Source organism: Boleophthalmus pectinirostris, unplaced genomic scaffold (genome assembly GCF_026225935.1).
Source record: "Boleophthalmus pectinirostris isolate CB_2022bp ecotype Guang Dong unplaced genomic scaffold, ASM2622593v1 HiC_scaffold_4, whole genome shotgun sequence".
NCBI lineage: Eukaryota > Metazoa > Chordata > Actinopteri > Gobiiformes > Gobiidae > Boleophthalmus > Boleophthalmus pectinirostris.
In genome coordinates, this window is record NW_026571353.1 from 14,407,331 (window position 1) to 14,431,058 (window position 23,728).

The following is a 23,728-nucleotide window of genomic DNA, read 5'->3' on the forward strand; positions in this document are numbered from 1 at the left end:
CATGCATGAATGTTATTAAAAATACATGTTTCAAAACAATAAAAGGTATCATATTAAGATGCAAAAAAAACAAAACAAAAACAAAGCACTCACTGTTTAAAATAAAATGCCTTTATTAATTTACAGCATGTCTTCATGGACAACTTACAATGGACTTTGTTAGTTGTTCATTAAGACATGCTGTCAATTAATAAAGGCATTTTACTTTTTGTGCCTTGGGTTTTTTGCATCTTTAAATTGGCTTCCCTTTCCCAAAGAGTACCACTGAGTTCTATCTACTGTGTATTATCCTCTGGAGGTCCAGGAAGCACTCCTTTTGAAACCTTTTTTATAATTAAAGGTATTATGTTGATCTAAATCTGTTATGTGTTAACAATTAATAGCCACTATAAATGTGTAATTTTTTTTCTATTTTAAATGTATTCTATCAATAAACATGAAACCTTATCTCATTTCCTTAAGGACATGTAATAGGTTTGTTTTACTAATTGACCCTCCCTGTCTTATTGTACCATCAGAGCAGAAATCTGATTAAAGCAGAGTTAAGTTCATTAAGACTTCATTAGCTTGATATAAACTAACACAGATGCCCCGGCCTCTGCCCACAACACCACACACATCTGTTCAGATCTTCTTCACGTCTCTTTCATATGTGGAAATGGCCCATTTTAAAGAGCTGACTTCACTATAGCAACAAATAATGGATAAACAACACTACCTACATACTGACAACTTCTGGGAATAAGCTTAAATGTGGCAGACTAAAAAAAAAAAAAAACATCCAATAAACATCAGATTTTTTTAACCAGATAATGCATTATTTCAGTCTCAGTCTAGAAATATATTGAATTGACACACTTTTTAAAAAGAAACTTAACATTATATGACACATGTACACAAATTTTAACAAACTGGTGGACAGTAAAAGAGGTTGGTATAATAAAACATAGCTATAGGAGATAGAGTATTTACTGTTTCCCCAAAATGGAAAAGTCAAAAGTAAAGATTGCTAGCTGCTGTGTGTGTGTGTTTTATATTTACTATAGTCTTTTTGTTATACATCTGGTATGTGTCTGACCTAAATCTGACTTTGTGACACAAGTCTAACTGAGGTGTCTTTTTTATCTTCTTTTCTCTTCTCACAGACTGTCTGAAGAGGACTACCTTCTGCCTCCACTCTGCTCCATTCATCTTTTATGTTTGGTTGGTAAATTATTGAGGAAACATCGTATTACTCTCAGTTAAGGTAAAATCCTTCTGTCGTCAGAAGAGAAACCAACTTTTGAGAAAGTGCACATCAATGTACGAATTTCAGATAAAAGAGCACAAATATAAGACACAGATATCATCCAAATCAATAGAGTATGTGGTGTATGGAGTTTAAACATGCGTGAATGAAACAAAACGCAATCTAGGTATATGTTTGATGAGGAAATATTACAGCTTAGATCAGAACATAGCAGAATATGGCCACTTTAATAGCTAAATTTCATCCATTGTCCTAAAGCAGATAAAAAAACATTCCACATTCAATTAGACAATAACAGACACATTGTATTTACATATCTATTTATTGGGAGTGTTACCCTCTTGTCTCCATGGAAATGTTATTTTAGTGCCTGGATTCTTCCACATGATGGTATTAAACTTTTAATTGTTCAAAACTACCTTGAAAAATATGCATTCTTACTGTAAGTGGGCTCAACTCTCTACAGATCTGGCCTGTAACCTTGCCTAGCAGTTGTCATCATGGAAATAAATAAGTCTAATACCATACTGTGGAACATTCCATGCAAAGCAATAACTGCTCCATGTTGACAAGCAGGTGATGGACCCTCCACCAGAAAAGTTACATAGTACACTTTAAAAAACAATCTACTAAAATAATTAATTTCTTCCTCAAACTTATTTCTAGAGAAAATACTCCCAAATTTGACAAACAGTGCTCTAACATTTACAACAGAATTGCATTTTCAGTACTCATGCAGTGCTTTCTTCATAACTCACTGAAACATCTAATAAAGGCCTACTCACTTCTGGGTCAGTGCTTTGGTGTAGTTCAATTTTCATCTGTATTTAAGGAAAACCGGGGTGATAAATGTCCACTCATCCATAAACACACAGAGGAGAGGACACTATAAAAAAAATCTATATTTCTTAGATGTGTAAAGCAGCCAGAGAAGATAGGTCAATGCATATTGTGTTGTACTTTTTCTTTTGTTTGTTTCTTTTTTTGTTTTTTTGTTTTTTACAGTTCACTTTTCAAATCCCTTTTCACATATATAATTTCTTTAGCAATAATCCTTTCTTTTTTGTTTATATTGGTGTCAGACTTTTATCCTAAACAGATTTATACTTTATATACTTTATTATTTTCAGTAGCTCACTTAAAGATGCTTACCGGCAATGTATACTGTAGTGTCCTTGGGCAAGACACTTTATCTGCCTTTCCTGGAGTGTACGCATATGTGAGTGTGACTAGGCAATAGCAATAAAATCATTTATAAATTTTGTTGTTTATGGCAATATTTTTCCATTTGTTATAAAGCCTTTGGCAGCACTGAATATGTACACATACAGGATCAGTATCAGTAGAATAATCCCTCCACTTTTTAGTATTCAATAGCTACAAATATATGGCTACACTTTGATCAAATGTTGTACACTAACTTTTAATATGAATCTTCCATAAAGTTACATAAGCCCATGTCCTTCATCTGAAATTATGACATTCAATTTTCCCTGTACATTACACAAGGGGGCTATCGCTCGATTAAAACATATCGTATCATCTCCACTGAGCCCAGAAGACACTCAGAACAGTAATCAGTATCACTCCACAGCACCAGCTCTTTGGGGACTGCACCAATCCACTAACACCGGTATATTTCTCTCCAAAGACTGCCTGCTTCATTTAATAACGTGTCCTTGAGAGAAGACAGAAAGAAAGACTACAAATTATTATAGATAATTGTTTTTCTAATTGGCAAAATGTTTGTCATTTGTTTGTGATTATAAGACTATAAAAACTATAAAACTATACAGATTATAAGACTTTGTAGTTCTAGCTCGCAGTCTGAACATTTTGAATAAGGACAATATAGAAGAGATGAATGGAAAACTGGATACAATAAATGTTTGCATGTTTCCTGGTATTCTCTCAAAGATTATGTTTACCACTGAGCAGATGTGGTTAGTACTCATTTACTTTAACTTAACTTTTTAAAGAACTGCATGCTCACCATTATGTAACACATAAGCCTATGTCCTGTCACTAATCATGTCATCTTTGTATCTTTGTTTTCCTTATGACCTCTTGTACATAGTTAAGATATTTTTTATTTCTTAATTGTATTTTATTTTAATTTACTTGTACATATACATTTATATAATTATGCTTTGATGGACACTAGTCTTAATATTTTAGTTACTTATTTAGAATTTATTATTACCATTTATATATTTCTCTTTCTCTCTTCTCTTTATTAATTTTATTATTTAATTTCCCTTGTGGATCTATAAAGTTTGTCTAAGTCTAAGTGTCTAAGTTTATATATTTAATTTTTGTGAATATAAGATTGTCTGCATTATTTGCAGTGTTGACCTGATAATTAAATCAACTGCAAATTATAAGATGTTGTGGTGACAGTTACTCTTACTTGATTTCCTCAAATACTGTTTACTCTTAGTTGAGTAATTTGAGTAATTTCTTGGACTACAACAGTATTTTTTGGCTACTCTTCACACCTCTGCTCATGGTTTAGCATATTTGTTTACTGTACAAGGAAATATAGAGCCTCTAAACAGAGAAAACACAAGAGTAAGCAACTATTTAGAGCAAAATCAACATTGCTTAAAGCAAGCTGTTTGAAGATTAATAACATAATCTTCTTATTCCTCTCGAGTGGGTGATCCAAAAACTGGTCGTCAACACTCACAGCACTGACCAGTCCAGCAGGAGGCCCCGTGGACCAGAGGGGGCCTATTAGCACTTCTTATAACAGATGTGAAAAAGTGAGAGCACCAGAGACGGACTGAAAACTGGGCCAATATGTGATGTGCTGCGGTATGAGCCAAATATCAACACATAGAACAACTGACCATACGTTTAGAGACTTGGTTGTTTGTCATCTTTTACTGTCTCTTTTGTCTTGTCATAAATATTTACATTCAGTGCTGAGTGCCTGTCGAAAAAGTAATTGCTTCTTTCATTGTTTATTAAATAGTGGCAATTAACCTTTCCAAGTGCTTCTGTCTTGATGTATTCTAAAGTAAAACTGTCTTATGTGAGCTGGATAAATAATATAGAAGGTATGCATGGTGAGTTTGGTCCCGTATACATCATCTCACTCCCACCTTTCAAAACTTGTGCTAGTTGGTGAGTCTCACTGGAGTTCATGTATCTCTGTCTCCATGCTAGACCAAGATTTATAGACATGGGCTCCAGTCATTGACTAAGATAAATGAATCATGTTACACTATAGACAGATGTGCATAGCATTGTCATACATGTCATTCATTATGCCAAATTTAAGAGATTCCTTGGTAGGCCACACTGCAAAAACTAAAAGCTAGTCAAGTTAAGATTACTTGAATTAAGACATTTTTATCATGATTTGAGTAAATTTCACTTGACAAGTAAAATGATCTACCAGTGGAACAAGACTGTAGTTAAAATATGAAAACACATTTTGAGGTAAGAAAAACAACAACTCTTTTCATTAAAAAAAAAAAAAAAAAAAAACTAAATGTAACATTGCTTGAGTTAAAAAACACACTTATTCATTGGTAGATAATTTTACTTGTCAAATTGAATCTAAAGTAAAATGTTCTTAATTTAAGACATTTTAACTTACCTAGACATAGCTTTTTGCAGTGTAAGCGACCATTGATCAAATGCCACCCATATGCCCGAAGTCTAGCCAGCATGGACTTTTCCCTGTTCTCAGAAGGACTCCTTATCACCTCAACAGATGTCTTGAACACCCTAATATGTTAATTATTGTGTGGTGCCTCCTGCAGACATCTTATTAGAGTGTGGACTGTTCTCCAGTCACTCCCATAATATCATTAGTTCATAAGGCACACTTAAGTACACCCCAGGTTTTCACACAAGGGGCCATTCGTGAATCTGGTGTAATGAATGGTGGCTGAGTGAAGAAATAAGTAGAAAATAATCAGATCAATTTTACAATATACTTTTGTTTTTGTATGGTTAAAGTTACTCAATGACAGGGTATAAGGATCATTTTCTGTTTCTTTGAGCTGTAGGTCTCTGGTCTGTTTAGGCTCAAAGGAAGAAATACGAAATACGTTACGTCTAAGTTTATTTGACTTAGCTTCAATATTATTTTAATATTGTGGAGGTGTTGATTGCAAGCTTGGTCAACCAAAGTTTAAATCAAGAATGCATTTCAATTTTGATTTGAAGTCAGAGGCATAGGCTACAGTGATTTTAATAAATCCATTAAGCACTAATTTAATCTATGGGTACACTGCAGCCCATACGCTTGATTGTCTCTTTAATTGAGCAGAATATGAATCGTTTAGGATGTTCAAAGTCAAAGTAGTTATAAGGTCAATGCGCGTTGATAAAGGGCCAATTACAAGAACACCGTGTGCACCGGTCAAGCAAATTAATATTAAGACTACCAGGCTATAAATCCATTACTGTCTGCGTAATAATTTTATGGTTCAGTGCTTTTGGAGTTACTGCGCCTCACCAATCATAAGCTTTCGTTTGCGTAAAGAAATGCATAAAGCGAATCTCACAGATTGACGGGGTGCTAGCTTTATTTTTTGACATTTGTGTATCTTACGTGTGCGTAAACTTCAGACCTCTCTTTGATGTGGAGTGACAGAAAGTGGCTTACTCACCTGTCAACGCTGATGACACACAGGGTCATGATGGAGGCAGTGCAGCACATTACATCCATGCCGATGAAGATGTTACAGAAGACTTCTCCAAAGAGCCACTTTCCTCCGGTGAGATCTGTGACTATGACAAATGGCATCACAACTATCGCAACTGACAAGTCCGCCACTGCCAAAGACACCAGCAGATAGTTGGAGGGCTGCCTCAGTTTCTTCACAACGCACACGGCAATCACCACCAGCGTGTTCCCCATGACGGTGACAGCCGTGATCATCGCCAATAACACCCCAATAATGATCTTCTCCGGGCGCCCGAAATCCAGCAACTGTTCCCCGCAAGACTCGTTCCACATGGCGGTGGGACTAATGGTGACCAGGACGTTGTACAAAAGCTGCAAAGAGCCATTGATAACTTCGGAAATATCCTCTTTCTTGTTAAAAGTGAGCTCAATTCCAGAAGTATTGAACATTACGACGGCACAATCCCGGTGGCGATGTAAGGGACGCCTCGCCAGCAGCGCGCTCTAGTTACGCGCATATTTGGTATTTGTCCACTCCGCTGTCAGTGCTGTGCTGTTCAGCGGATTCACATTTAGTTCACATCAAAACCTCCAAACAAAAAAACAAAACCAAAAAAAAAAACAAAAAACAAAAAACAAACAAAAAAAACTAAACAGGATCCATGAGCGGAGAAAGTGCGAGACAGGACACACAAGCGCACTGCAGACCTTGGAGGAGAGAGAACTTTGGAGCGGAGAACAGGCTGTGTGCGTGCGTCTCGATTGAAGTTGATGTCTCCCAGTGCGCCTCCAAGACAAATGTGGACAGAACGGGGGAGGCGTTCAGGTCTCCAAACCGCTCCTATCCGTGTGACGCATCACTTAACGCGCACGGACAGCCCACATTTGAGATCATATATGGAACTTAGGTTGATCAAGTAGCCTATAGATCTATATGGAGTCTACATAAAATAATAATAGGCTATTCAAGTTGCTGTAGGTTTGTTTTACGTCACAAGCACGTAGGTCTACATCCAATCGAATATTTATCTTAACATTACTGGACACTGAGGCTACATTGTTTAGGAAAATATTAAAATCAACGCACAAAAATAATATCTTTCCCACGTGTTTGGATAATAGAGATATCTTGCCTTATAGTTGCATGTGCCTGTTAGTAGGAGCTTCATGGTTTAAAAATAGCTGCAACCCAAAGTAGAAACCAAACCAGACAACTGCTCTTTTGACATTTTGATTTGACTGATAACATGCTTGATGTGTTGGCTTTTTGAAGGACAAATCACACGGGAGAGGAACTTTGGCTCCTTCATTACAGTGGGGCCGGACATCTGTGTATTTGTCCCTACAAGCTCAGAGGGGGCTCTGCTGTTCCCACAATCCCATTTGGCCAGTGATTCTCAAAACTGTGGTGTGGGTCCTGTTGGTACAGCCTTCTAAAATTGAAGACTACAGTTTTAATTTTAAGTGAAACGCAGAATCATTCACCTGATCCTGTTGTAGTTTTGACAGTTTAGTCTTGTTTCCACCTGTTTTTGTCCCTTTTAGATCCTGGTGAGACTTTATAACTGGAAATCTAAATATTTGCCTATAGACTTAAAAGGGGACATGTTATATAAATTTTACTTATGAGCAGTGTTTCTCTATCATTATATTTCTCAGATTTATCTTTCATTGATTCACGCACTTTTGAGTAAACCTGCCGTGTGTATTCAAGCCTTGAGTGGCAAAAATATTGCTGTTTTCACCTACCCCCTCCTCCCACAGCCCTGTTCATCTTTTAATTATAAAAATTCTCCATATATGCTCCATATATTTGGGGTTCCAAAATGCCATGTATACCACTGTTCAAAACCATGTAATTGTTATACTCATTACATTGGACTGTTTCTTTTAATATAGCTGTTTCAGTATTACAATTTACAATAAAATGTAAATGTAAATAATGATCTATGAATATGACAGTTTCATACTAAACCACAAAAAGTAATAATGCCTTCTTTAACATTACACCTGATCTCCCTCTGTCTTCGGAAGTTTATACCACAAGACCATTTACTCATTCTGTCAGACAGGTCACATAAAATATTCCCATTAAGCACCGCTGCCTAGAGCTTTCTCTGTCAAGACAAATGTATGTTTAAACCAGTACATGTGGTTTACTGGGTGGACCATATTGCCCGCTCTTGAGGCTTATGCAAATTGGCCTGTCAACATCTCTTTCCTGAGAGGGTCTTAATGAGAATAACCAGTATGGATAACACCTGCTATAAGAGCAATGGTAAATGGTAAATGGTCAGATTTTTATATAGTGCTATTTTCAGGTGAGAGTTATAACTGATTGGTAGGGCATTCAGGCTTTAAATGTCTATACAATATGCATTTTGGCATACATTAAATGTTAGTGGGGAATTTATAATACAAAATCATGATATTGATTTTAGGCTGACATTATGGGACAACAGATGAAAGTTTTTTGATTAGTTCTGTACAAAAATGTTACAAATACCATATTGTTTAATATAGATATCATATTATATGCTACTAGATCTTGTTGTCACCTTTAGTGAAATGGGTCCTGTTTGTTGGTGTTATTACAATTGAAACTGATAGTGTGGCATACTTTTAAACAATACTGAGACATTGTAAAATAGTTTGCTATCATATAAACTCAGCAGATGGTAGACTGCTATTGGTATTTCGGCTGATAAATGCAGGCTTAGTGTCTCCCAGATCATGGTACAGCTGGCCATTGACAAAGGCAAAATCTAAACATATAATCAACATGTGACCTCAAAAGCTTGTATCTTAGCAATATCCTGTCTGCTGCCAAAATCTCAAGTAGCCTGTCCAGATGTTACTAAGTCTGAATCCAAAAACAATTCCCATGTGGTCTGAACCATGTCTGTGCACAAGCTTATAGTATCAAGTGAAAATGACAAGCCCGTTCTTCTCCAAAAAGTATTTTATTTCAGCATAAGTGTCCAATGTTCCCATCTAAAACACATTTATTTTGATTCTTGCATTGTTCCACGGTGATCGGGGGGGTAATAGCAAATTTTAAAAAATGAAGGTAGCAATAATAAAACATAGTAGGTCATAATAGCCAAATAAATAAAATGAGGTAAGTAAGTTTTTATTTACATAGCAGTTTTCACAAACATATTTCACAAAAATGCTTTACAGATCATTCTTCATTCACTCCATCCCTGGTGGTGGTAAGCTACTATAATAGCCACAGCTGTCCTAGGGCAGACTGACGGAAGCGAGGCTGCCAATTTGCACCATCTGTCCTTCTGACCACCACCTTCACTCATGCACATACCACTTTCATACTAGAAAATGTGGGTGAAGTGTCTTGCCTAAGGACACAACAACAGTTTTTGTGACTGGCGCCGCACTGTGGTACCTGATTTTCCCAGTGGCCTCCCATCCAGGTACAAACTAGGCCCAGCCTTGCTTAGCTTCTGAGATGCGAAAGGATCAGACTTTGACAAGCCGGTATGGCCACATCTAATGAGAGCTTCACAAAAATAGTGCTCCTTGTGTACCCCAACAATTATCCCCAACCTCACTTCTCCACCCTCCCAGGCTACCACCCTCCCTCCCTGCACACACCCTATATGACCCTTTGCCCTTTATGTGGAGTGTGTGTCCCTGACTTTTTATTGTTGTGATGAAATTACCTTCTGTTGTAGCCTACATTCTTTTTTGCCTTATTATGTTTCATCATGTTTGTAAATAGCACATTTCCTTCCAACAAAACAAGCTGAACAATATATGTGTTTTCTGGCTTTTTGAGAGGGGGCAATCTCTTCTGTGACTTTTGTATTTACATTTTAGGCAGGTCTATAAAGTAAGCCTATTGTGTCCATGACTGTTGGCCATTGCCTATTGTGGCAGAGGCACCAGAGAAAGAGCAGAGAGCAGTTCTAAATGCGGAGGGTGAACACACAACTGTTTTTAGGTCACTAGTCAGCCATATTGGCAATTAGCCTTAAAGACTTGAAATAATCACAGAAATGCTCCCAGAGGTATAGAGATGAGGACCTGGAGCTCCCATTTGCTTCAGCTCCAATAAATTACTATTTGAGAAAAGAACCGCATTTACCTATAAGCAAGTCTTTGCTGCAATACTGGATTAGGCCTTTACATAGTAAGTCACTGTTTGAAGAGGTTTTAGTAGCAAAAGGCTAAGGGAAAACCACACACAGAAATATTTTATCATGCTAAAAAATACTTTTAGCCTTAGTATTTTACTGATAGTTCTTTCCTTCTGGCTAAACCTTACTGTATTATTCACACAGCAACATGATGTGTCAAAAGGGAAATTTAAACATGGATATAAAAATTATTGTTAACTTATTATAACTAATAGGCCTATAATATTTATATAGATCTAAATGTGGATGCTGTGCAACTTATTCTTACCAAGGCAGATGTTATATTCAGGAGATATAATCAGCAATCAGCAATGTTTACTTGTTGAAGGGAAAAAAACACCTCAGGGAGCTTTGTGTGTTATAGTGGCCCAGCATTTGCACTGTCTGCAGCTTTCATAATATGATGTAAAAGAGCGTTTTCTCAAACAATATTAATTATTTTCCCTTGATCCAAAGGGTTTTGGAGCATAGGTTTTAGCAATTGCCTGTACTGTAGTTTTAAATTTTGTTAAATAACAACTGTGTTTAAAACAAATAAAAATATGAGAGCATGCATTTTACCAGAAGAAAAAAAATATTAAAGCATATAGCCAACCAATGTTTATATTCATTTTAGTAGTGAAAGTCCACCTCTGCTTTTCTCATTGTGCAGTCTTTCACTGAATTGTTTTGAGCTGTTCGGTTTGGTTGTTGGTTGGACACAAATTCAACACCTATTGTTTGGCCGAATGAATATTTATTGGGCATTATTGATTTTAATTATGTTTTGTATATTTGGGATTGTGATTTTTAAGCCCCAGTGTTTGTCATTATACAGCCTTTTACAATTGTTGCTATCTTTTCGATTTCTTAGTTTATTTCAGTGCAATCAAGAACATCAAGAATAGCAACAATTAATACAAGTGAATCTACAAAAGGAGGCCCATTGTTGTCCCAAATATTTAATTCCAACATGTCACAATTCTGTAAGGGCGGCACTGGCAGTGTTTAAAGCATGGACTGTATATAGGCTTTAACTGACTTTATACAGTCTATGGTTCAAAATGTACTGCAATAGTATACATTGTTAAGAGCAATTGCTTTTTAACCTCTTTCTACAAACTAAGACGGCTGTTTCTTTTATACTGTTTTAAATATAAAAAATAAAGTATTGTTGGTGAAAATTGTGTATGGTGTGAACCACTGTAAGAATAGCGGCGTCTTTGCAGCAGCTAAATGTGGATCCAATAAATAAACATGCAACATTAAGTCTAAATGATTGATTATGCATTCATTTTTTCATTAGAGGGAGACACATCCTCTCTTCAGTCCACACAGTCTAAAACGAAATCATTACAAGACTGACAGCGTTGTGAACCAATACACTTTTTGGCAAACCACTACATCCTCCAATCAGATTGATGTGTTCGGTGGGCTGCTGCTGTTACGAGTAAACTACGGGAAATATCCGGTGAAACTCGAGGCTGGAAGTGACCGTGAGAGGCGCCTTCTGCTGCTGTTTAGAGGTAGCTACTGGTTCATAAACGGACATTGAAAGTGCTAATTACAAATACTACGTAGAAATTTGTAACTGTCTATAAAATGTATTTTATTTAGTGTTTTTTTCGTTCTCTTGAACACGTGTTTCACAAAAATTAGCTAGCTTTTGAATGTACGCTACTTAGCTAGCTAGGGTTACCGCTAAAACTTTAAAGCTAAAAAATTCGCGCTAAAACGTCATTTTTGTTTAAGGTCATTGAAAGCACATGCATGTGAATATGGTGAACTATGAATTTGGCATAATCAAAAGTTAAAGTGCAAATGTGCAGTCCGATTAAAAGAAGACCAAGACACCATTACAGCTGTTATTTAATTAGCTTTGACAACTTGTAACAAAAATGTATAATCTTTAATAAGAATGCCCTGTTAAAATTATACAGATTTCAGACGTAACTATTTATGCAAGCTGATATTTAGTTTACTTTTGGTGTGTAATTCCATATTTTATCTGATGTTATTTTGTGATCTTTGGAATATCAATTCTTTCTTATTATGCTTATGGTTTTTACCCTGCAGTGTGCCTGGATTTCTGCTTTAGATTAGATGGATCCAAAAAAGACTCCAGATTTTAGTAGGATAACCAGCACCCCTTGGTTGGGACGTGGACGAGGGCTGCAGCCTGTGGAGCCAGCTGTAGGACGTGGTAGAGGGTTTCTACCTTTTACTGAAGAAAGTATTGTAGAACAGGCCAAAACAGTTCCTGCTCTTAGCGACAAACTACAAGAGCTAGGTGTGACAGGCTTCACAGAACCTGGTATTGGACGGGCCAGAGGGCTGCTGGTTCAGCCCTATGGAGGGGCCCGGGGCCGGGCCAGGGGACTGGCCTTTGCAGGTGGAGAACCACAGTTAGGAGTTGCACAAGGTGCAGTTTTACCCACTCTGCAGCTCAAACCTGGACCAGCTCCTGTAGAAGAACCCAAAAAGCAGGAACAGGAAACAACTGTAGGTAAAACTATATGCTTGACTTATTGTGCAATCAATTATTAATACATTTTCTGTGGACAGGAGGACATACCACTTCAAGGCCAGGGATCCACTCTTGTCTCAATGTTTAGGGGAATAGGGATTGAGCCCTCATTGTCATCATGGGGAAGAGGATCCATACCAGTGGGTCTGTATAACAGCGTAATTCAAGGCTACAATTTAAAATTCCACATTTACACATTTCTTCTTCATTGCTTATTAAACAGTCTGATATTTTTAAAACTAAATCTTTAAAAAAAAAACTTTCGCATGTATTTAATGTGTTCTTCAGGAAGAGGTTTTGCTGGAGAACTGGATAAACCTGCACAGCCGTCATTCTCCTCTCCACTCTCCAGTGGGACAAAAAGCCTGGGCAAACCAGAAGAGGCCCTAGGTCGTGGCAGCAGGTTGGTTCAATCAAAAAGGGGTTGGTTTTCATCACACCTGGAAACCCAGTTAATGCTTTTCATGAACATATCACAGTTTGCTTGGGCATCAGCGGATGATGGGGCTTGGCAGAGCAGCGATGCCACAGATAGGAGCTGGACGAGCACAGCCGTTTCTGTCTGCTGCTCCTGGCCGTGTGGATCCAGTGACTCCAGCTTTACCTGCAGTTTTACCAGAAACACCTCCACAAACACCTTTATCTCTCTCAGGTGAAAGCATTATTTTTTAAAGGCTAATTTAGTTATATGTTGTTGAGTTTTTTATTTTAATATATCTATATATTTAGAAGAGAATGTCCGTAAGAGCCCACCTATCCTGGAATCAGCAAAGTCTGAAGTCAGAATGGAGGCAATTGGGTGAGCACAGTTTTATTTTACCTTCTGGAAAGCCATATACTCACTGACATTTTTGTTAATGTTGCAATATATGATGCAGTATAGGGTAGGAGAATGTTGTTATGTTTTATATGTTGTATATGAAATAACAACAAGTTAGTCTTTATAATAATTGTTAAAAATAAAACTAAGGTAATGTATATGTAGGAATGGATGGATAGCATACACATTTATTTGTAAATATTGAATGGGGTTTGAAGTAAGTATTTTTACTTCTTCTCACTCCCTTTTAAGCAAGCAGTGTCTGTTCTTTGTTTTGTTGTTTTGTATATGTTATAATACATATAAAAGTAAAGTGAAAATGTAGAAATTTCTTTTGTGCATGAAGGTCTTTGAATGACATCTAATTTTTCTCCTTCTGTTCCCGTATGTTAGCGAGCCTCTTCCCAAAATTGGAACCAAAGGAGTACCTATTACCATTGGCTCAAACCACATTGTTGTACGATGCAAGAATGAGGCAGTCTATCAGTACCATGTTACATTTGTGTAAGTATAGCTCCTTATTTATTCTCATCTTTTGGTCATGCACAAGTACTAACAATTTCTTTTGATATGTTAAGCCCCAATGTTGAATCCATAGCCATGCGTTTTGGTATGATGAAAGATCACCGCTCAACCACAGGAGAAGTGGTGGCATTTGACGGTTCTATCTTGTACCTTCCAGTGAAACTGAATGACGTAAGCCTCAGAGTAACAATGACATCACAATATTTTGATAACATTAAAATCTTGTGTAGGTGGTCCTCCTCAAAAGTCTAAGGCGGACGGATAATGAGGAAGTGCAAATCAAAATTCAGATGACAAAGATCTTGCCACCAAGTTCTGATTTGTGTATTCCTTTCTACAATGTAGTGTTGAGAAGGTAATTAACCTATAACTCTATACTGTTCAGTAACTTTTTTACACATAGAAGACAATACTTTTTTTTTTCAGAATTATGAAAATCATTGGTTTGAAGATGGTTGGACGTAATCACTTTGATCCAGAAAGTGCTGTCATTCTTGGAAAACACCGGTAACTCTTTAATATATAAAAGAAGAAATTACAGCATTCTATGTGAATATCTAGTGTAGTTATTTTTTGTGCTCTTTGTAGACTTCAGGTATGGCCAGGTTTTGCCACAAGTATAAAACACTTAGATGGAGGCCTGCTTCTCAATGTGGAAGTTATTCACAAAGTGTTAAGGAACGATTCTGTGCTGGATGTAATGTAAGTTAATATACACATTAGACACATCGCACCTCTCATCAACATTATTATTATTAATTTTAACTCATACTAATTATTATATGAAAATATGTAAATGTTAATTCAATCATTTCTGACTTGTTTACATAAAGATTCTTAACAGCATCATAGTCTATCCTATTAGAAAACATAGCCTTGTGAAAATAGATGAACCAAAATCTCATCATGACTGCATGTTGGTCTTGCTAGATAGTAGTCATATAGGAATATTCTACCACAAAACACTTTTTTTTTTTTTTATTTACCTCTAAAAACAGCACTATAAACTTTCTAAAACTAAAAACGGCCTTTGCAGGAATGTATTGTATCAGCAAAGCAAGGAGAACTTCCAGGATGAGTGCACAAAAGAGCTCTTGGGTAGCATTGTGATCACACGCTATAATAACCGCACATACCGCATAGATGCCATTGAGTGGAATAAGTCACCCAAAGATACATTCACTCTGACGGATGGCACCAAAACCACCTTTGTTGAATACTACAGGTGTGTCTTAATTGCTGTGCATTGAGAATAATCTTTTCAGCTTTTTAATTGGATCTTTCATAACAGCAAGAACTATGGCATTACCATTAAGGAGATGGACCAGCCTCTGCTCATGCATCGCCCAAAGGAACGCTCAAGGCCAGGAGGAAAGGTATTTTTATTTTCAAGTGTGTTATAAATAAAGTTAAAAATTAAGTGAATTGTTAATATTATATGGAAGATATAGTATACATTAGAAAATTCTTACTTTAAGTTACAGTAGTCTCAAAGCTGGCATAACTTGAAATGTAGCACCACATTGCCCCCTTGTGTTTGAAGCTGAAACTTTTGTATACATACATTTTTGCATATGAAAATGTATGTCATATGTGAAATGCTAAATGTCTAAAAGTCTGTACATGTGCAATAATCACTCAGCTAATTAAAATTAAATAGCACTTCTTTGTGGCACTTTTGTGAGTGGGATATTATGAGTTTGTACTTCAGGCTCAATTAGGTGGTCATGTATTGTTTGTATTATGTATGACATAATGTGTTTATAGCAAGTCATCACTGGGGAGATCCTTCTGGTACCAGAGCTTTCCTTCATGACTGGTATTCCTGAGAAAATGAAAAAGGACTTCAAATCAATGAAGGTTAATGTAGTAACCTAGAAGAACAGAATATTATGTATATTAACCACAGCATTCTTCAGTGTAAATGTGAAATTGCAGGACCTGACGAAGTACATCAATGTGAGCACAGAACAGCACACTCACTCGATAAAACAGCTTCTGAAGAAAATCAACAGCCACCCAGACAGTCAGAAGGAGCTTAATAAGTGGGGCCTTGAAGTCAGCTCTGAGATTGTCATCGTAAGACTATGTTTTCCCATCTAATACACGCAGGAAATATGAAATATTCCTTTTTTTTTGTTTGTTTGTTTACATAGACACGCTTGCATTAGCATAGTCAATGAAAAAAAAAAATCTAGTGGACCACATTGTGATATATTACCTTATCTTGCAGGTTAAAGGAAGATCTCTACCCCTTGAGACAATCTGTTTGCAGAGTTCATCTTTCACTACAGGGTCCGATATGTCCTGGTCTCGAGAGATTGTCCGAGATCCCTCCATCAGTGCAGTACGTAATGCAACCAGTGCTGAGCTAGTTTCTCTAAAAAGTGCTTTGTTATAGTTACTCATTACTTCTCACCAAAATGAATTATGTTGAGTGTGTAATGTGTAATAAATGCTCTCAGAACCAGCATTATTTTTAAGCTATTTTCCACAGAGCTTAAAGCTATATAAATATATATATATATATATGTTCAGATTTTTATAAATAATACACCTTATTTGTTAATATTCTATATTTAGAAGGCATCAGTCACCACATTTCCACCTTCCAAATGGATTATTAGAAATAATCTTGTGAAGAGAAAAAATGATCACTGACTACTAAAATTTTTAGCTGCCTTCCTACACTTTTTGATACCACAAACCTCAACATGACTTCAGCGAATGTGATAATTTTTTTAAAATGCATGTTTGAACCACCAACCTTGCTGGTAAAAAAGGTGGTACAGTGGCTAGCACTCAAGCTTCACAGCAAGAATGTTGAGGTTCGATCCTTGGGTTGCCCAAGCTTTTCTGTGTGAAGTTTGCATATTCTCACTGTGTCTGTGTGGGTTTCCTCCGGGCACTCTGGTTTTCCCCATGAACCCAAATGCACATGCACCATAGGTAGGTAAAAATCCTCTAGCTAAGGTAGTCTTACAGCCAAACTGTTAAATACATCACAAGATTTAATTGATCTATTATAGCTAAATATAAGGTTATTTCAGATCCCTTTGAACACTTGGGCCATCTTCTACCCTCGCCGCTGTGCTGAGCAGGCAGAGGAGCTGGTGACAAGTTTCAGAAAGGTGGCAGGACCCATGGGCATTAGAGTGGAGCGCCCCATTCATATGGAGCTCCAGGATGACCGCACAGAAAGCTATGTAAAGAGCATCCACTCACAACTCACTAGCAAGGTAAAGACTGCCATTGCAAAAATAATTTTCCTGAACCATTGTTATATGCTTGAAATCAAATGTAAACTTTGTAGTTTTGTTTTTTGTTTTGTTTTTGCAGCCCAACATCCAGCTGATTGTGTGCATTATGGTTGGCAACAGGGATGACCTTTACAGTGCTATCAAAAAACTTTGCTGCGTTAAAAGCCCAATCCCATCTCAGGTCTGTTACATCAAAACATTGTATTTAGATAACCATACAACATCAGAATTGTTTAATGGTGTCTTCTATTTTAGGTAATCAATGTTAGGACCATATCTCAACCTCAGAAACTGAAGAGCATTGCCCAAAAAATTATCCTGCAGATCAACAGTAAACTTGGTGGTGAGCTGTGGACAGTCAATGTCCCTCTGGTAACTGCTTTGATCCTCGCTTTTCATTTTAACAATTGACTTTGAAAATGTTTCTTCTTTTTAAAATGTATTTTTCTTTTTGGTTTTTAGAAAAAATTAATGGTGGTAGGTGTTGATGTTCACCATGACACTAGCAAGGCCCATCGGTCCGTTATGGGCTTTGTTGCAAGTGTGAACAGGTAAAACTAATAAAGAGAAGAAAAAAGGAGATACTGATGCAAGATTTCATTTAGTTTTCATTTTTTATGTCTTTAACTAGATAGTAATAAACTGCTTTCTTTCTAAGCTCACTGACCCGATGGTACTCAAGAGTAACTTTCCAGACCCCCACAGAGGAGCTCATCCGTGGCTTCAGGGTTTGCTTGTTGTCTGCTCTGCAGAAGTACTACGAGGTAAATGTATTTACACTGAATTTTGCTGTTATTGTCCCAAATAGGTTTCCAATCTTTGAGTAGCTTGATAACAGATTTTCAAAGCATATTACCTACATTTTGTAGTCAAGTTTGATTTGTCACTTTCTTGCTGCCAATCACCCAGCAGTGCTGCTGTCTCAGTCAAGCGTGATTGTTGCTGACAAGTGAATTCACACCTGCATCCCCATGAACACTGCAAAGGAGATAAAATCATACAGTTGAGTGGCGTAAGAAGTGACTTTTTATTCACAAATATCAACAAGTGCATGTGTTTGATTTAGGGATCAGCTTGGCAGTTGGTAAATTGCATTGTATCGCTCACCAAGGTCCACAGTGACCTCTTTGTATGGGTAGAAATTTACAAAAAGAGATAGTGAAGGAACTCAAAACTGTTCATCATGCTTACACATGCAGTCACCACAGCATCATGTAGAGTAGTGACAGTGCCATTGCCAAGGAGGCTTTGACATAAAAGTAAGACAGATTTGGTCTACTTGATGCAAATACTGTGGCCAACAGAGTGACTGTGCTGTCTGAGGATGCCGCAAAACAACTGGACACGGACAGGTTGTGTGATACGACTCAGTCAAAGCAAGTGATAAACCCAGCCCACTGTCTTTGAGCACTTTTCCACTAAGGAGGGGGGAGTCAGATTTAGGGTCTTTGACCAACTCCATCCTTGTGTGACTCTTATGGCAAACCCATTCATGGACATGGACAGAACTCTGTTGATCCTGTGTTAATGGAAACAAAGATGATAAACATTCAATTCCAGTTCTGGAGCCTTGTAGAGCCAAATGACTTAGAATCTTAATGAGGTTGAACTTTGGGTCTACCTTACCTGTTTGACCTTTAATTGATAGTTCATCAGTCAGTCTTGCCCTGTAAAATGATTTGTCAGAGAATGCTGACTCAGAGTGAACTTGAGTGACTACATGTCTTATGATTTACACATGTCCTAATTAGAGCCCGACCGATATGGATTTTGCTGTGGCCGATATGAAACCAATATAATGGAAGTTGGAGCTGCCGATAGCCGATATAATCACCGATATATTTAGTGATGTAAAAATTCACTGTAAATGTTGAATTGTTTAAAAAACTTAGGTTTGGCTCTGGTGGATTTTAAATTGGGTTTATTTAGGCAACATTTATTGTTATTCTGCCTCTTTACATAATATTTACAGACAGTAGGTTGACTTAATGGCATTTTTGCATCACATTCTAGACACTAGTGATGGGTATTCCAGTTCTTTTTAGAGAACCGGCTCTTTTGGCTCGGCTCACTAAAAGCTGCTGGTTCTTTTGGCTCCCAAGTGGCTCTTCAGATTGTTTTGTTGCAAGGAGGACTAAAGCACGTCTAAAGCAGGACTGAATCAGGACTGAACCAGGTCTAAACCAGGACTGAAAAAGGACTAAACCGGGACTTATTTATTTTATGCTAAACTACAGTCAGATATGCTCGTTTTTTTTTTATTTTTATTTTTTTAATCCTACGTACACGCAAATTTCTCATAATTTCGTTTTTAGCCGCTGCCGCTGTCATACCACGAATCTGCACGCGGCGTGAAGAGAAAAAAAGTGAGAGAAAGAGAAAACACGGCTCCCAATAAGGATCAGTCTCCCGTCGTTCGCTTTAAAGAGCCGGATCTAAGAGTCATTTCGTTCGCGACGGACCCATAACTAGTAAAGAAAGTAGCGCTATTAGCCTTTAGCCGTAAATACGTGCGCCGCGGTAATTAATTATATGCGCAAATGTCATAATTCACACGTCTATTCACAGCTCATTTACATATCAATGCAGGTCCAGTAGCAAATATACGGCCAACATAGTTACTTTAGAACAGACCAATAGAAAACAGTCTGTTTATGTGCGGGAGCTACAGCAGCTAACCCATAACAAATGACAAAAACTAGCTTCAGAGTCGACATATTTCCAACACTCACCGCTCATACAGGCTCCTCCTCACATTACAAATCTGCACTAATAAATGTCCTTTTAATCCAGACGCAAACCGATTGTCCGTAAAAAGAATATAATCTCAGTGTTTGGATCTGTGTCTGCAGGTGTAAACAAACACACGTGAGTGACGCGACTCTGTGGTGTGTTCAGGGACAGTACGGACACACACAGACAAATGACTCCGCAGATAAATACTGATGCGGAGCCACATATTAGGACATTTATCTGTCTGTAAATTGGATTAAATGAACAGAATGTAGAGAGTCTAAGCTTTATAACGAGGTATAACATGCCCACGTGAAATATCGGCCCCTATCAGCAAGCATATCAGCCGATATGCCTAAAGTTGCCCATATCAGCCGATAATATCGGCCAACCGATATATCGGTCGGGCTCTAGTTCTAATAATAATACTTGAGTGCTAGTAATAAACATAACAAATCATAGCTTTGCTTTTCAAAAGCAGTGGTTTTTGTTTAGGCTTTCATTTAATAACACTGCATAAAACATGGCTCGTATGTGAAAAGAACATAATTTGGTCTCTTTCAAATGCTGAAATATTTTGTGGACACCAAAAAATCTGTATCATTCGTTCATTCGTTTTTCAAAATAAAATCAAAAATAAGAAAACGAAAAAACAACTATTTTCTTCGTTATTTGTTTCTAAAACTAAAATGAAAAAATAATTCGGGGTTTTTTTGTTGTTGTTTTTTTCAGTTTTCAATTTTGTGTATAAATGAATATTGGAAAAAATGGATAACAGCTATTTCCCTTTCCATGACTTAGGGTGCTTTGGCACCGACAGTAGTTGGTACGCACCAAATAGTCCATTCGAACCAGAAGGTCTTAGTTTGGTTCGTTTTTGTTGGTGTGAAAGCATCAATCACACTTGGATCCGCACTAAATCAAGCTGACACAGACCTCAAAATAGAGGTGGTCTCAGTCTGCTTGATTCCACACCAAATGCAAAACTCTGGCACAGTCCCTCTGGGGTGAACACGAACTTGGGTCCAAACCATAGATAGTAGGTCCAAACAAACTACTCGAAAGACATCATGGGAGGAGATACGCGTCTCCACTGCATGAAATGATGTGCTATAGGCATTCGGCGACTCCAGTGCAATAACAGATTGTTCGCTAGATGCAGCCGGGACTCATTTTCGAATTGTTTTGCCAACAATAACCAATACAGAGAATGTAATATACGAAGATCAGAGCAAGTACCAATGTGTGAACATGTTGCTCCATAGTGAGTCAAAATTAGGGGTGCATACCTATGTTCTCCGGGCTCAGATGACTTGAAGTATCGAGTGATGTTAGGTGCCCCAGCCTGAGAAGTGCTTTCCCCGGGAAGAACCAAGGGCGTGTAGGACGGACCACTCAGAACAACATATAACTAAACAAAGTGGATTTGCGCTTCTGTCCGGATGCTTTGAACCACCTCGGAACCCGCCACAATCATTGAGTCTGGAGGACAGGAGCAGCCCGCCCGGACTTGTAGTCCACACACATTCTCGCTTTCACTGCACAGGTCCAGCGTGCAGAGGATGGCCCGGACCTATCTGACCAACATGCTCGGAGGACGGCACAAGACCACGGACCAGACCCCCAGGTCCATTTTGAGGAGCTGCACACTACGGTGAGTGTTCCCGTGTCTTTACCGCTGCTGCCCGAACTCAGTGCTTCTACTCCAGGCTGATGTGCAGTGAGTTGAGTTGTTTCATGAGTTCATGATAACTTGAGATGAGGACGGCCTGTGGTGTTACCGGGGAAACATTAGTACTTTTCACAATTTTATTGCCTGGTGCGGACCAAATAATCAAACTCTGGTCTGGTCCCAGTCTTGGTTCTGGTGTCAGTCCTGTGCTTGTCCAGGTCTGGTCCCGGTCTCAGTCCTGGACCAGGTCCCAGTCTCAGTCGGTTGTTATCCGTTTTTTTTATTTTGGTTTTGGACAAATAATGAAGAAAATATAAAAAAATATATAATTTAAAAAAAATTCATTTTCTTATTTTTGGTTTTATTTTGAAAAATGAATGAATGAATAATGATCCATGGATTCCAAAACATGGCTGTTTTGTTTTAGTTAATGTTGCTCAGAGGAAAAGAGATTGGAGACCTCTGAACTACAGGTCTGCACGGGACAGAATTTTCAGTCCTGCTTTCGTCCGTACCCACATTGTGCAGTTCCGCTCCTGCCCGCGCCTGCAAAGACTTGTAATTTTCATTCCCACTCCCGCCTGCATCTGCAATATTTTGACTTGCTCCTGCCCGCAAAATCCCGCAAGATGGGGACGTTCCCTTTCTTAAGCTCTATCAAACATGGAGAAGGGAAAGGAATTGTCTAAAATGTGTGTGAGATTAGATCACATCCGCAAGTTTAGGCTGCTTAAAATATTTTTTCTAATGCCAAATAAAATATCCAGCACAGATTATATATGATAGGCTTACATTAATAATTTTTATATTTTACTTTACAGTGTAAAGTAAAATAGAAATCATATCATTACACTAAATATGAGTGTAAAGTTTATACTCATTAAGTTTGCAGGACTGCAGTTTATCATCCCACCTGCCCACACCTGCAATGCGCTTTCAAAAAGGTGTCCCGCGCCACACTGTTTTGCATCGGTCCCATGGGAGTGCAGGGCTCTACCCTGAACTTTAATCAATAAAGATTAGATCCATCTGTGCAGTCATAGTACATAGAACTACGGTACCATTATTTGTGCAGGTGAACCACAATTTGCCAGAGAAAATTGTGGTTTATCGTGATGGGGTGTCTGAAGGCCAGCTCAAGATGGTGGAGCAGTATGAAGTCCCACAGATCCTAAAATGCTTTGAAACATTCCCCAACTACGAACCCAAACTGGTCTTCATTGTGGTCCAAAAGCGCATCAACACTGTGCTCTACTCCTTGTCTGCAAACACCTTTGGAAGTACAGCTCCAGGGACTGTCCTGGACCACACCCTCACAAACAGGAAGTGGTGAGTTTTAGTTTGTAAAAAGGGAAAATATTCCGCAAATCACTTTAATACGTTTGTGTGTATGCGTGTGTGTTGTAATGATACTGGTTGTTGTCCGGTTTCGTTCTTCATTATTTTTGATTGTATGAAGCATTGGTTTTCATTTCTCTGAAAATATTTTAGGGTGGACTTCTTTTTGATGGCGCACACCATACGCCAAGGCTGTGGACTTCCAACTCACTACATCTCTGTGTACAACACTGCAAATCTGTCACCTGACCATCTGCAAAGGTATAGCCTGTCACATTGTCTAATAGTTGTAGTTATATGTTTAAAATGTCTTTCCTCCACTCCAGACTCACATTCAAGATGTGCCATTTGTACTGGAATTGGCCAGGTACCATTCGTGTTCCAGCTCCCTGCAAGTACGCCCACAAACTGGCCTTCCTGGCAGGGCAGTATCTGCATTCTGAACCTGCCATCCAACTATCAGACAAGCTCTTCTTCCTCTGAGGTGCACAAGTCATGGACCAGAAAGACCTTAAATATTAGAACAATATTAGCAGCAGCAAATGATTGTTTTATTTTTCTCTTTTGAATCTTGCATGGATAAGTGTTGGTTGCAATGTACAATAGGGCTATCACCATAATGTTGGATTGTACAGTAAGTATATTTCTTATTTTTATTACCAGATTTTGTCAAAAAGTGATTACGTTTTATTGTTCAGGGAATCACGTGCTTTTTCGTTGTGGAAATGGTTTGAGCTTTGATTTCGCAGGTTTGTACAAGTTGAATTCAGTGACATACTTTGATGTTTACTGTTTAAAACAATAAATTGGATGTTCACCC

At 37.9% G+C, this 23,728-nt stretch overlaps 2 protein-coding genes across 3 annotated transcripts in view; one reads left to right on the top strand and one right to left on the bottom strand.

The window, feature by feature from the left end:
- Window positions 1–6,344, bottom strand: part of htr7c (5-hydroxytryptamine (serotonin) receptor 7c) — a 59,084-nt gene extending 52,740 nt beyond the window's left edge. Inside the window, exon 1 of the mRNA XM_020928244.1 lies at window positions 5,878–6,344. Within this exon, the coding sequence (XP_020783903.1) occupies window positions 5,878–6,344 (467 nt within the window). The remainder of the gene's footprint in view (window positions 1–5,877) is intronic.
- Window positions 6,345–11,428: 5,084 nt separating this feature from the next.
- Window positions 11,429–23,662, top strand: piwil2 (piwi-like RNA-mediated gene silencing 2). 2 transcript variants are annotated; one of them, XM_055161833.1, is made up of 25 exons: window positions 11,429–11,559; window positions 12,110–12,535; window positions 12,599–12,704; window positions 12,849–12,963; window positions 13,040–13,212; window positions 13,290–13,359; window positions 13,774–13,884; window positions 13,959–14,076; window positions 14,136–14,260; window positions 14,332–14,412; window positions 14,494–14,607; window positions 14,942–15,130; window positions 15,197–15,281; window positions 15,673–15,765; window positions 15,844–15,984; window positions 16,139–16,252; window positions 16,956–17,144; window positions 17,245–17,346; window positions 17,421–17,537; window positions 17,628–17,716; window positions 17,824–17,929; window positions 21,445–21,552; window positions 22,646–22,899; window positions 23,062–23,169; window positions 23,235–23,662. In XM_055161833.1, exons 2-25 carry the CDS (start codon window positions 12,137–12,139, stop codon window positions 23,389–23,391), a joined length of 3,264 nt encoding a protein of 1,087 aa, XP_055017808.1. In that variant the 5' UTR covers window positions 11,429–11,559; window positions 12,110–12,136; the 3' UTR covers window positions 23,392–23,662. The 2 variants fall into 2 exon arrangements, with proteins under 2 accessions (XP_055017808.1, XP_055017809.1); XM_055161834.1 differs by lacking the exon at window positions 21,445–21,552.
- The last annotated feature ends 66 nt before the right edge of the window (window positions 23,663–23,728 follow it).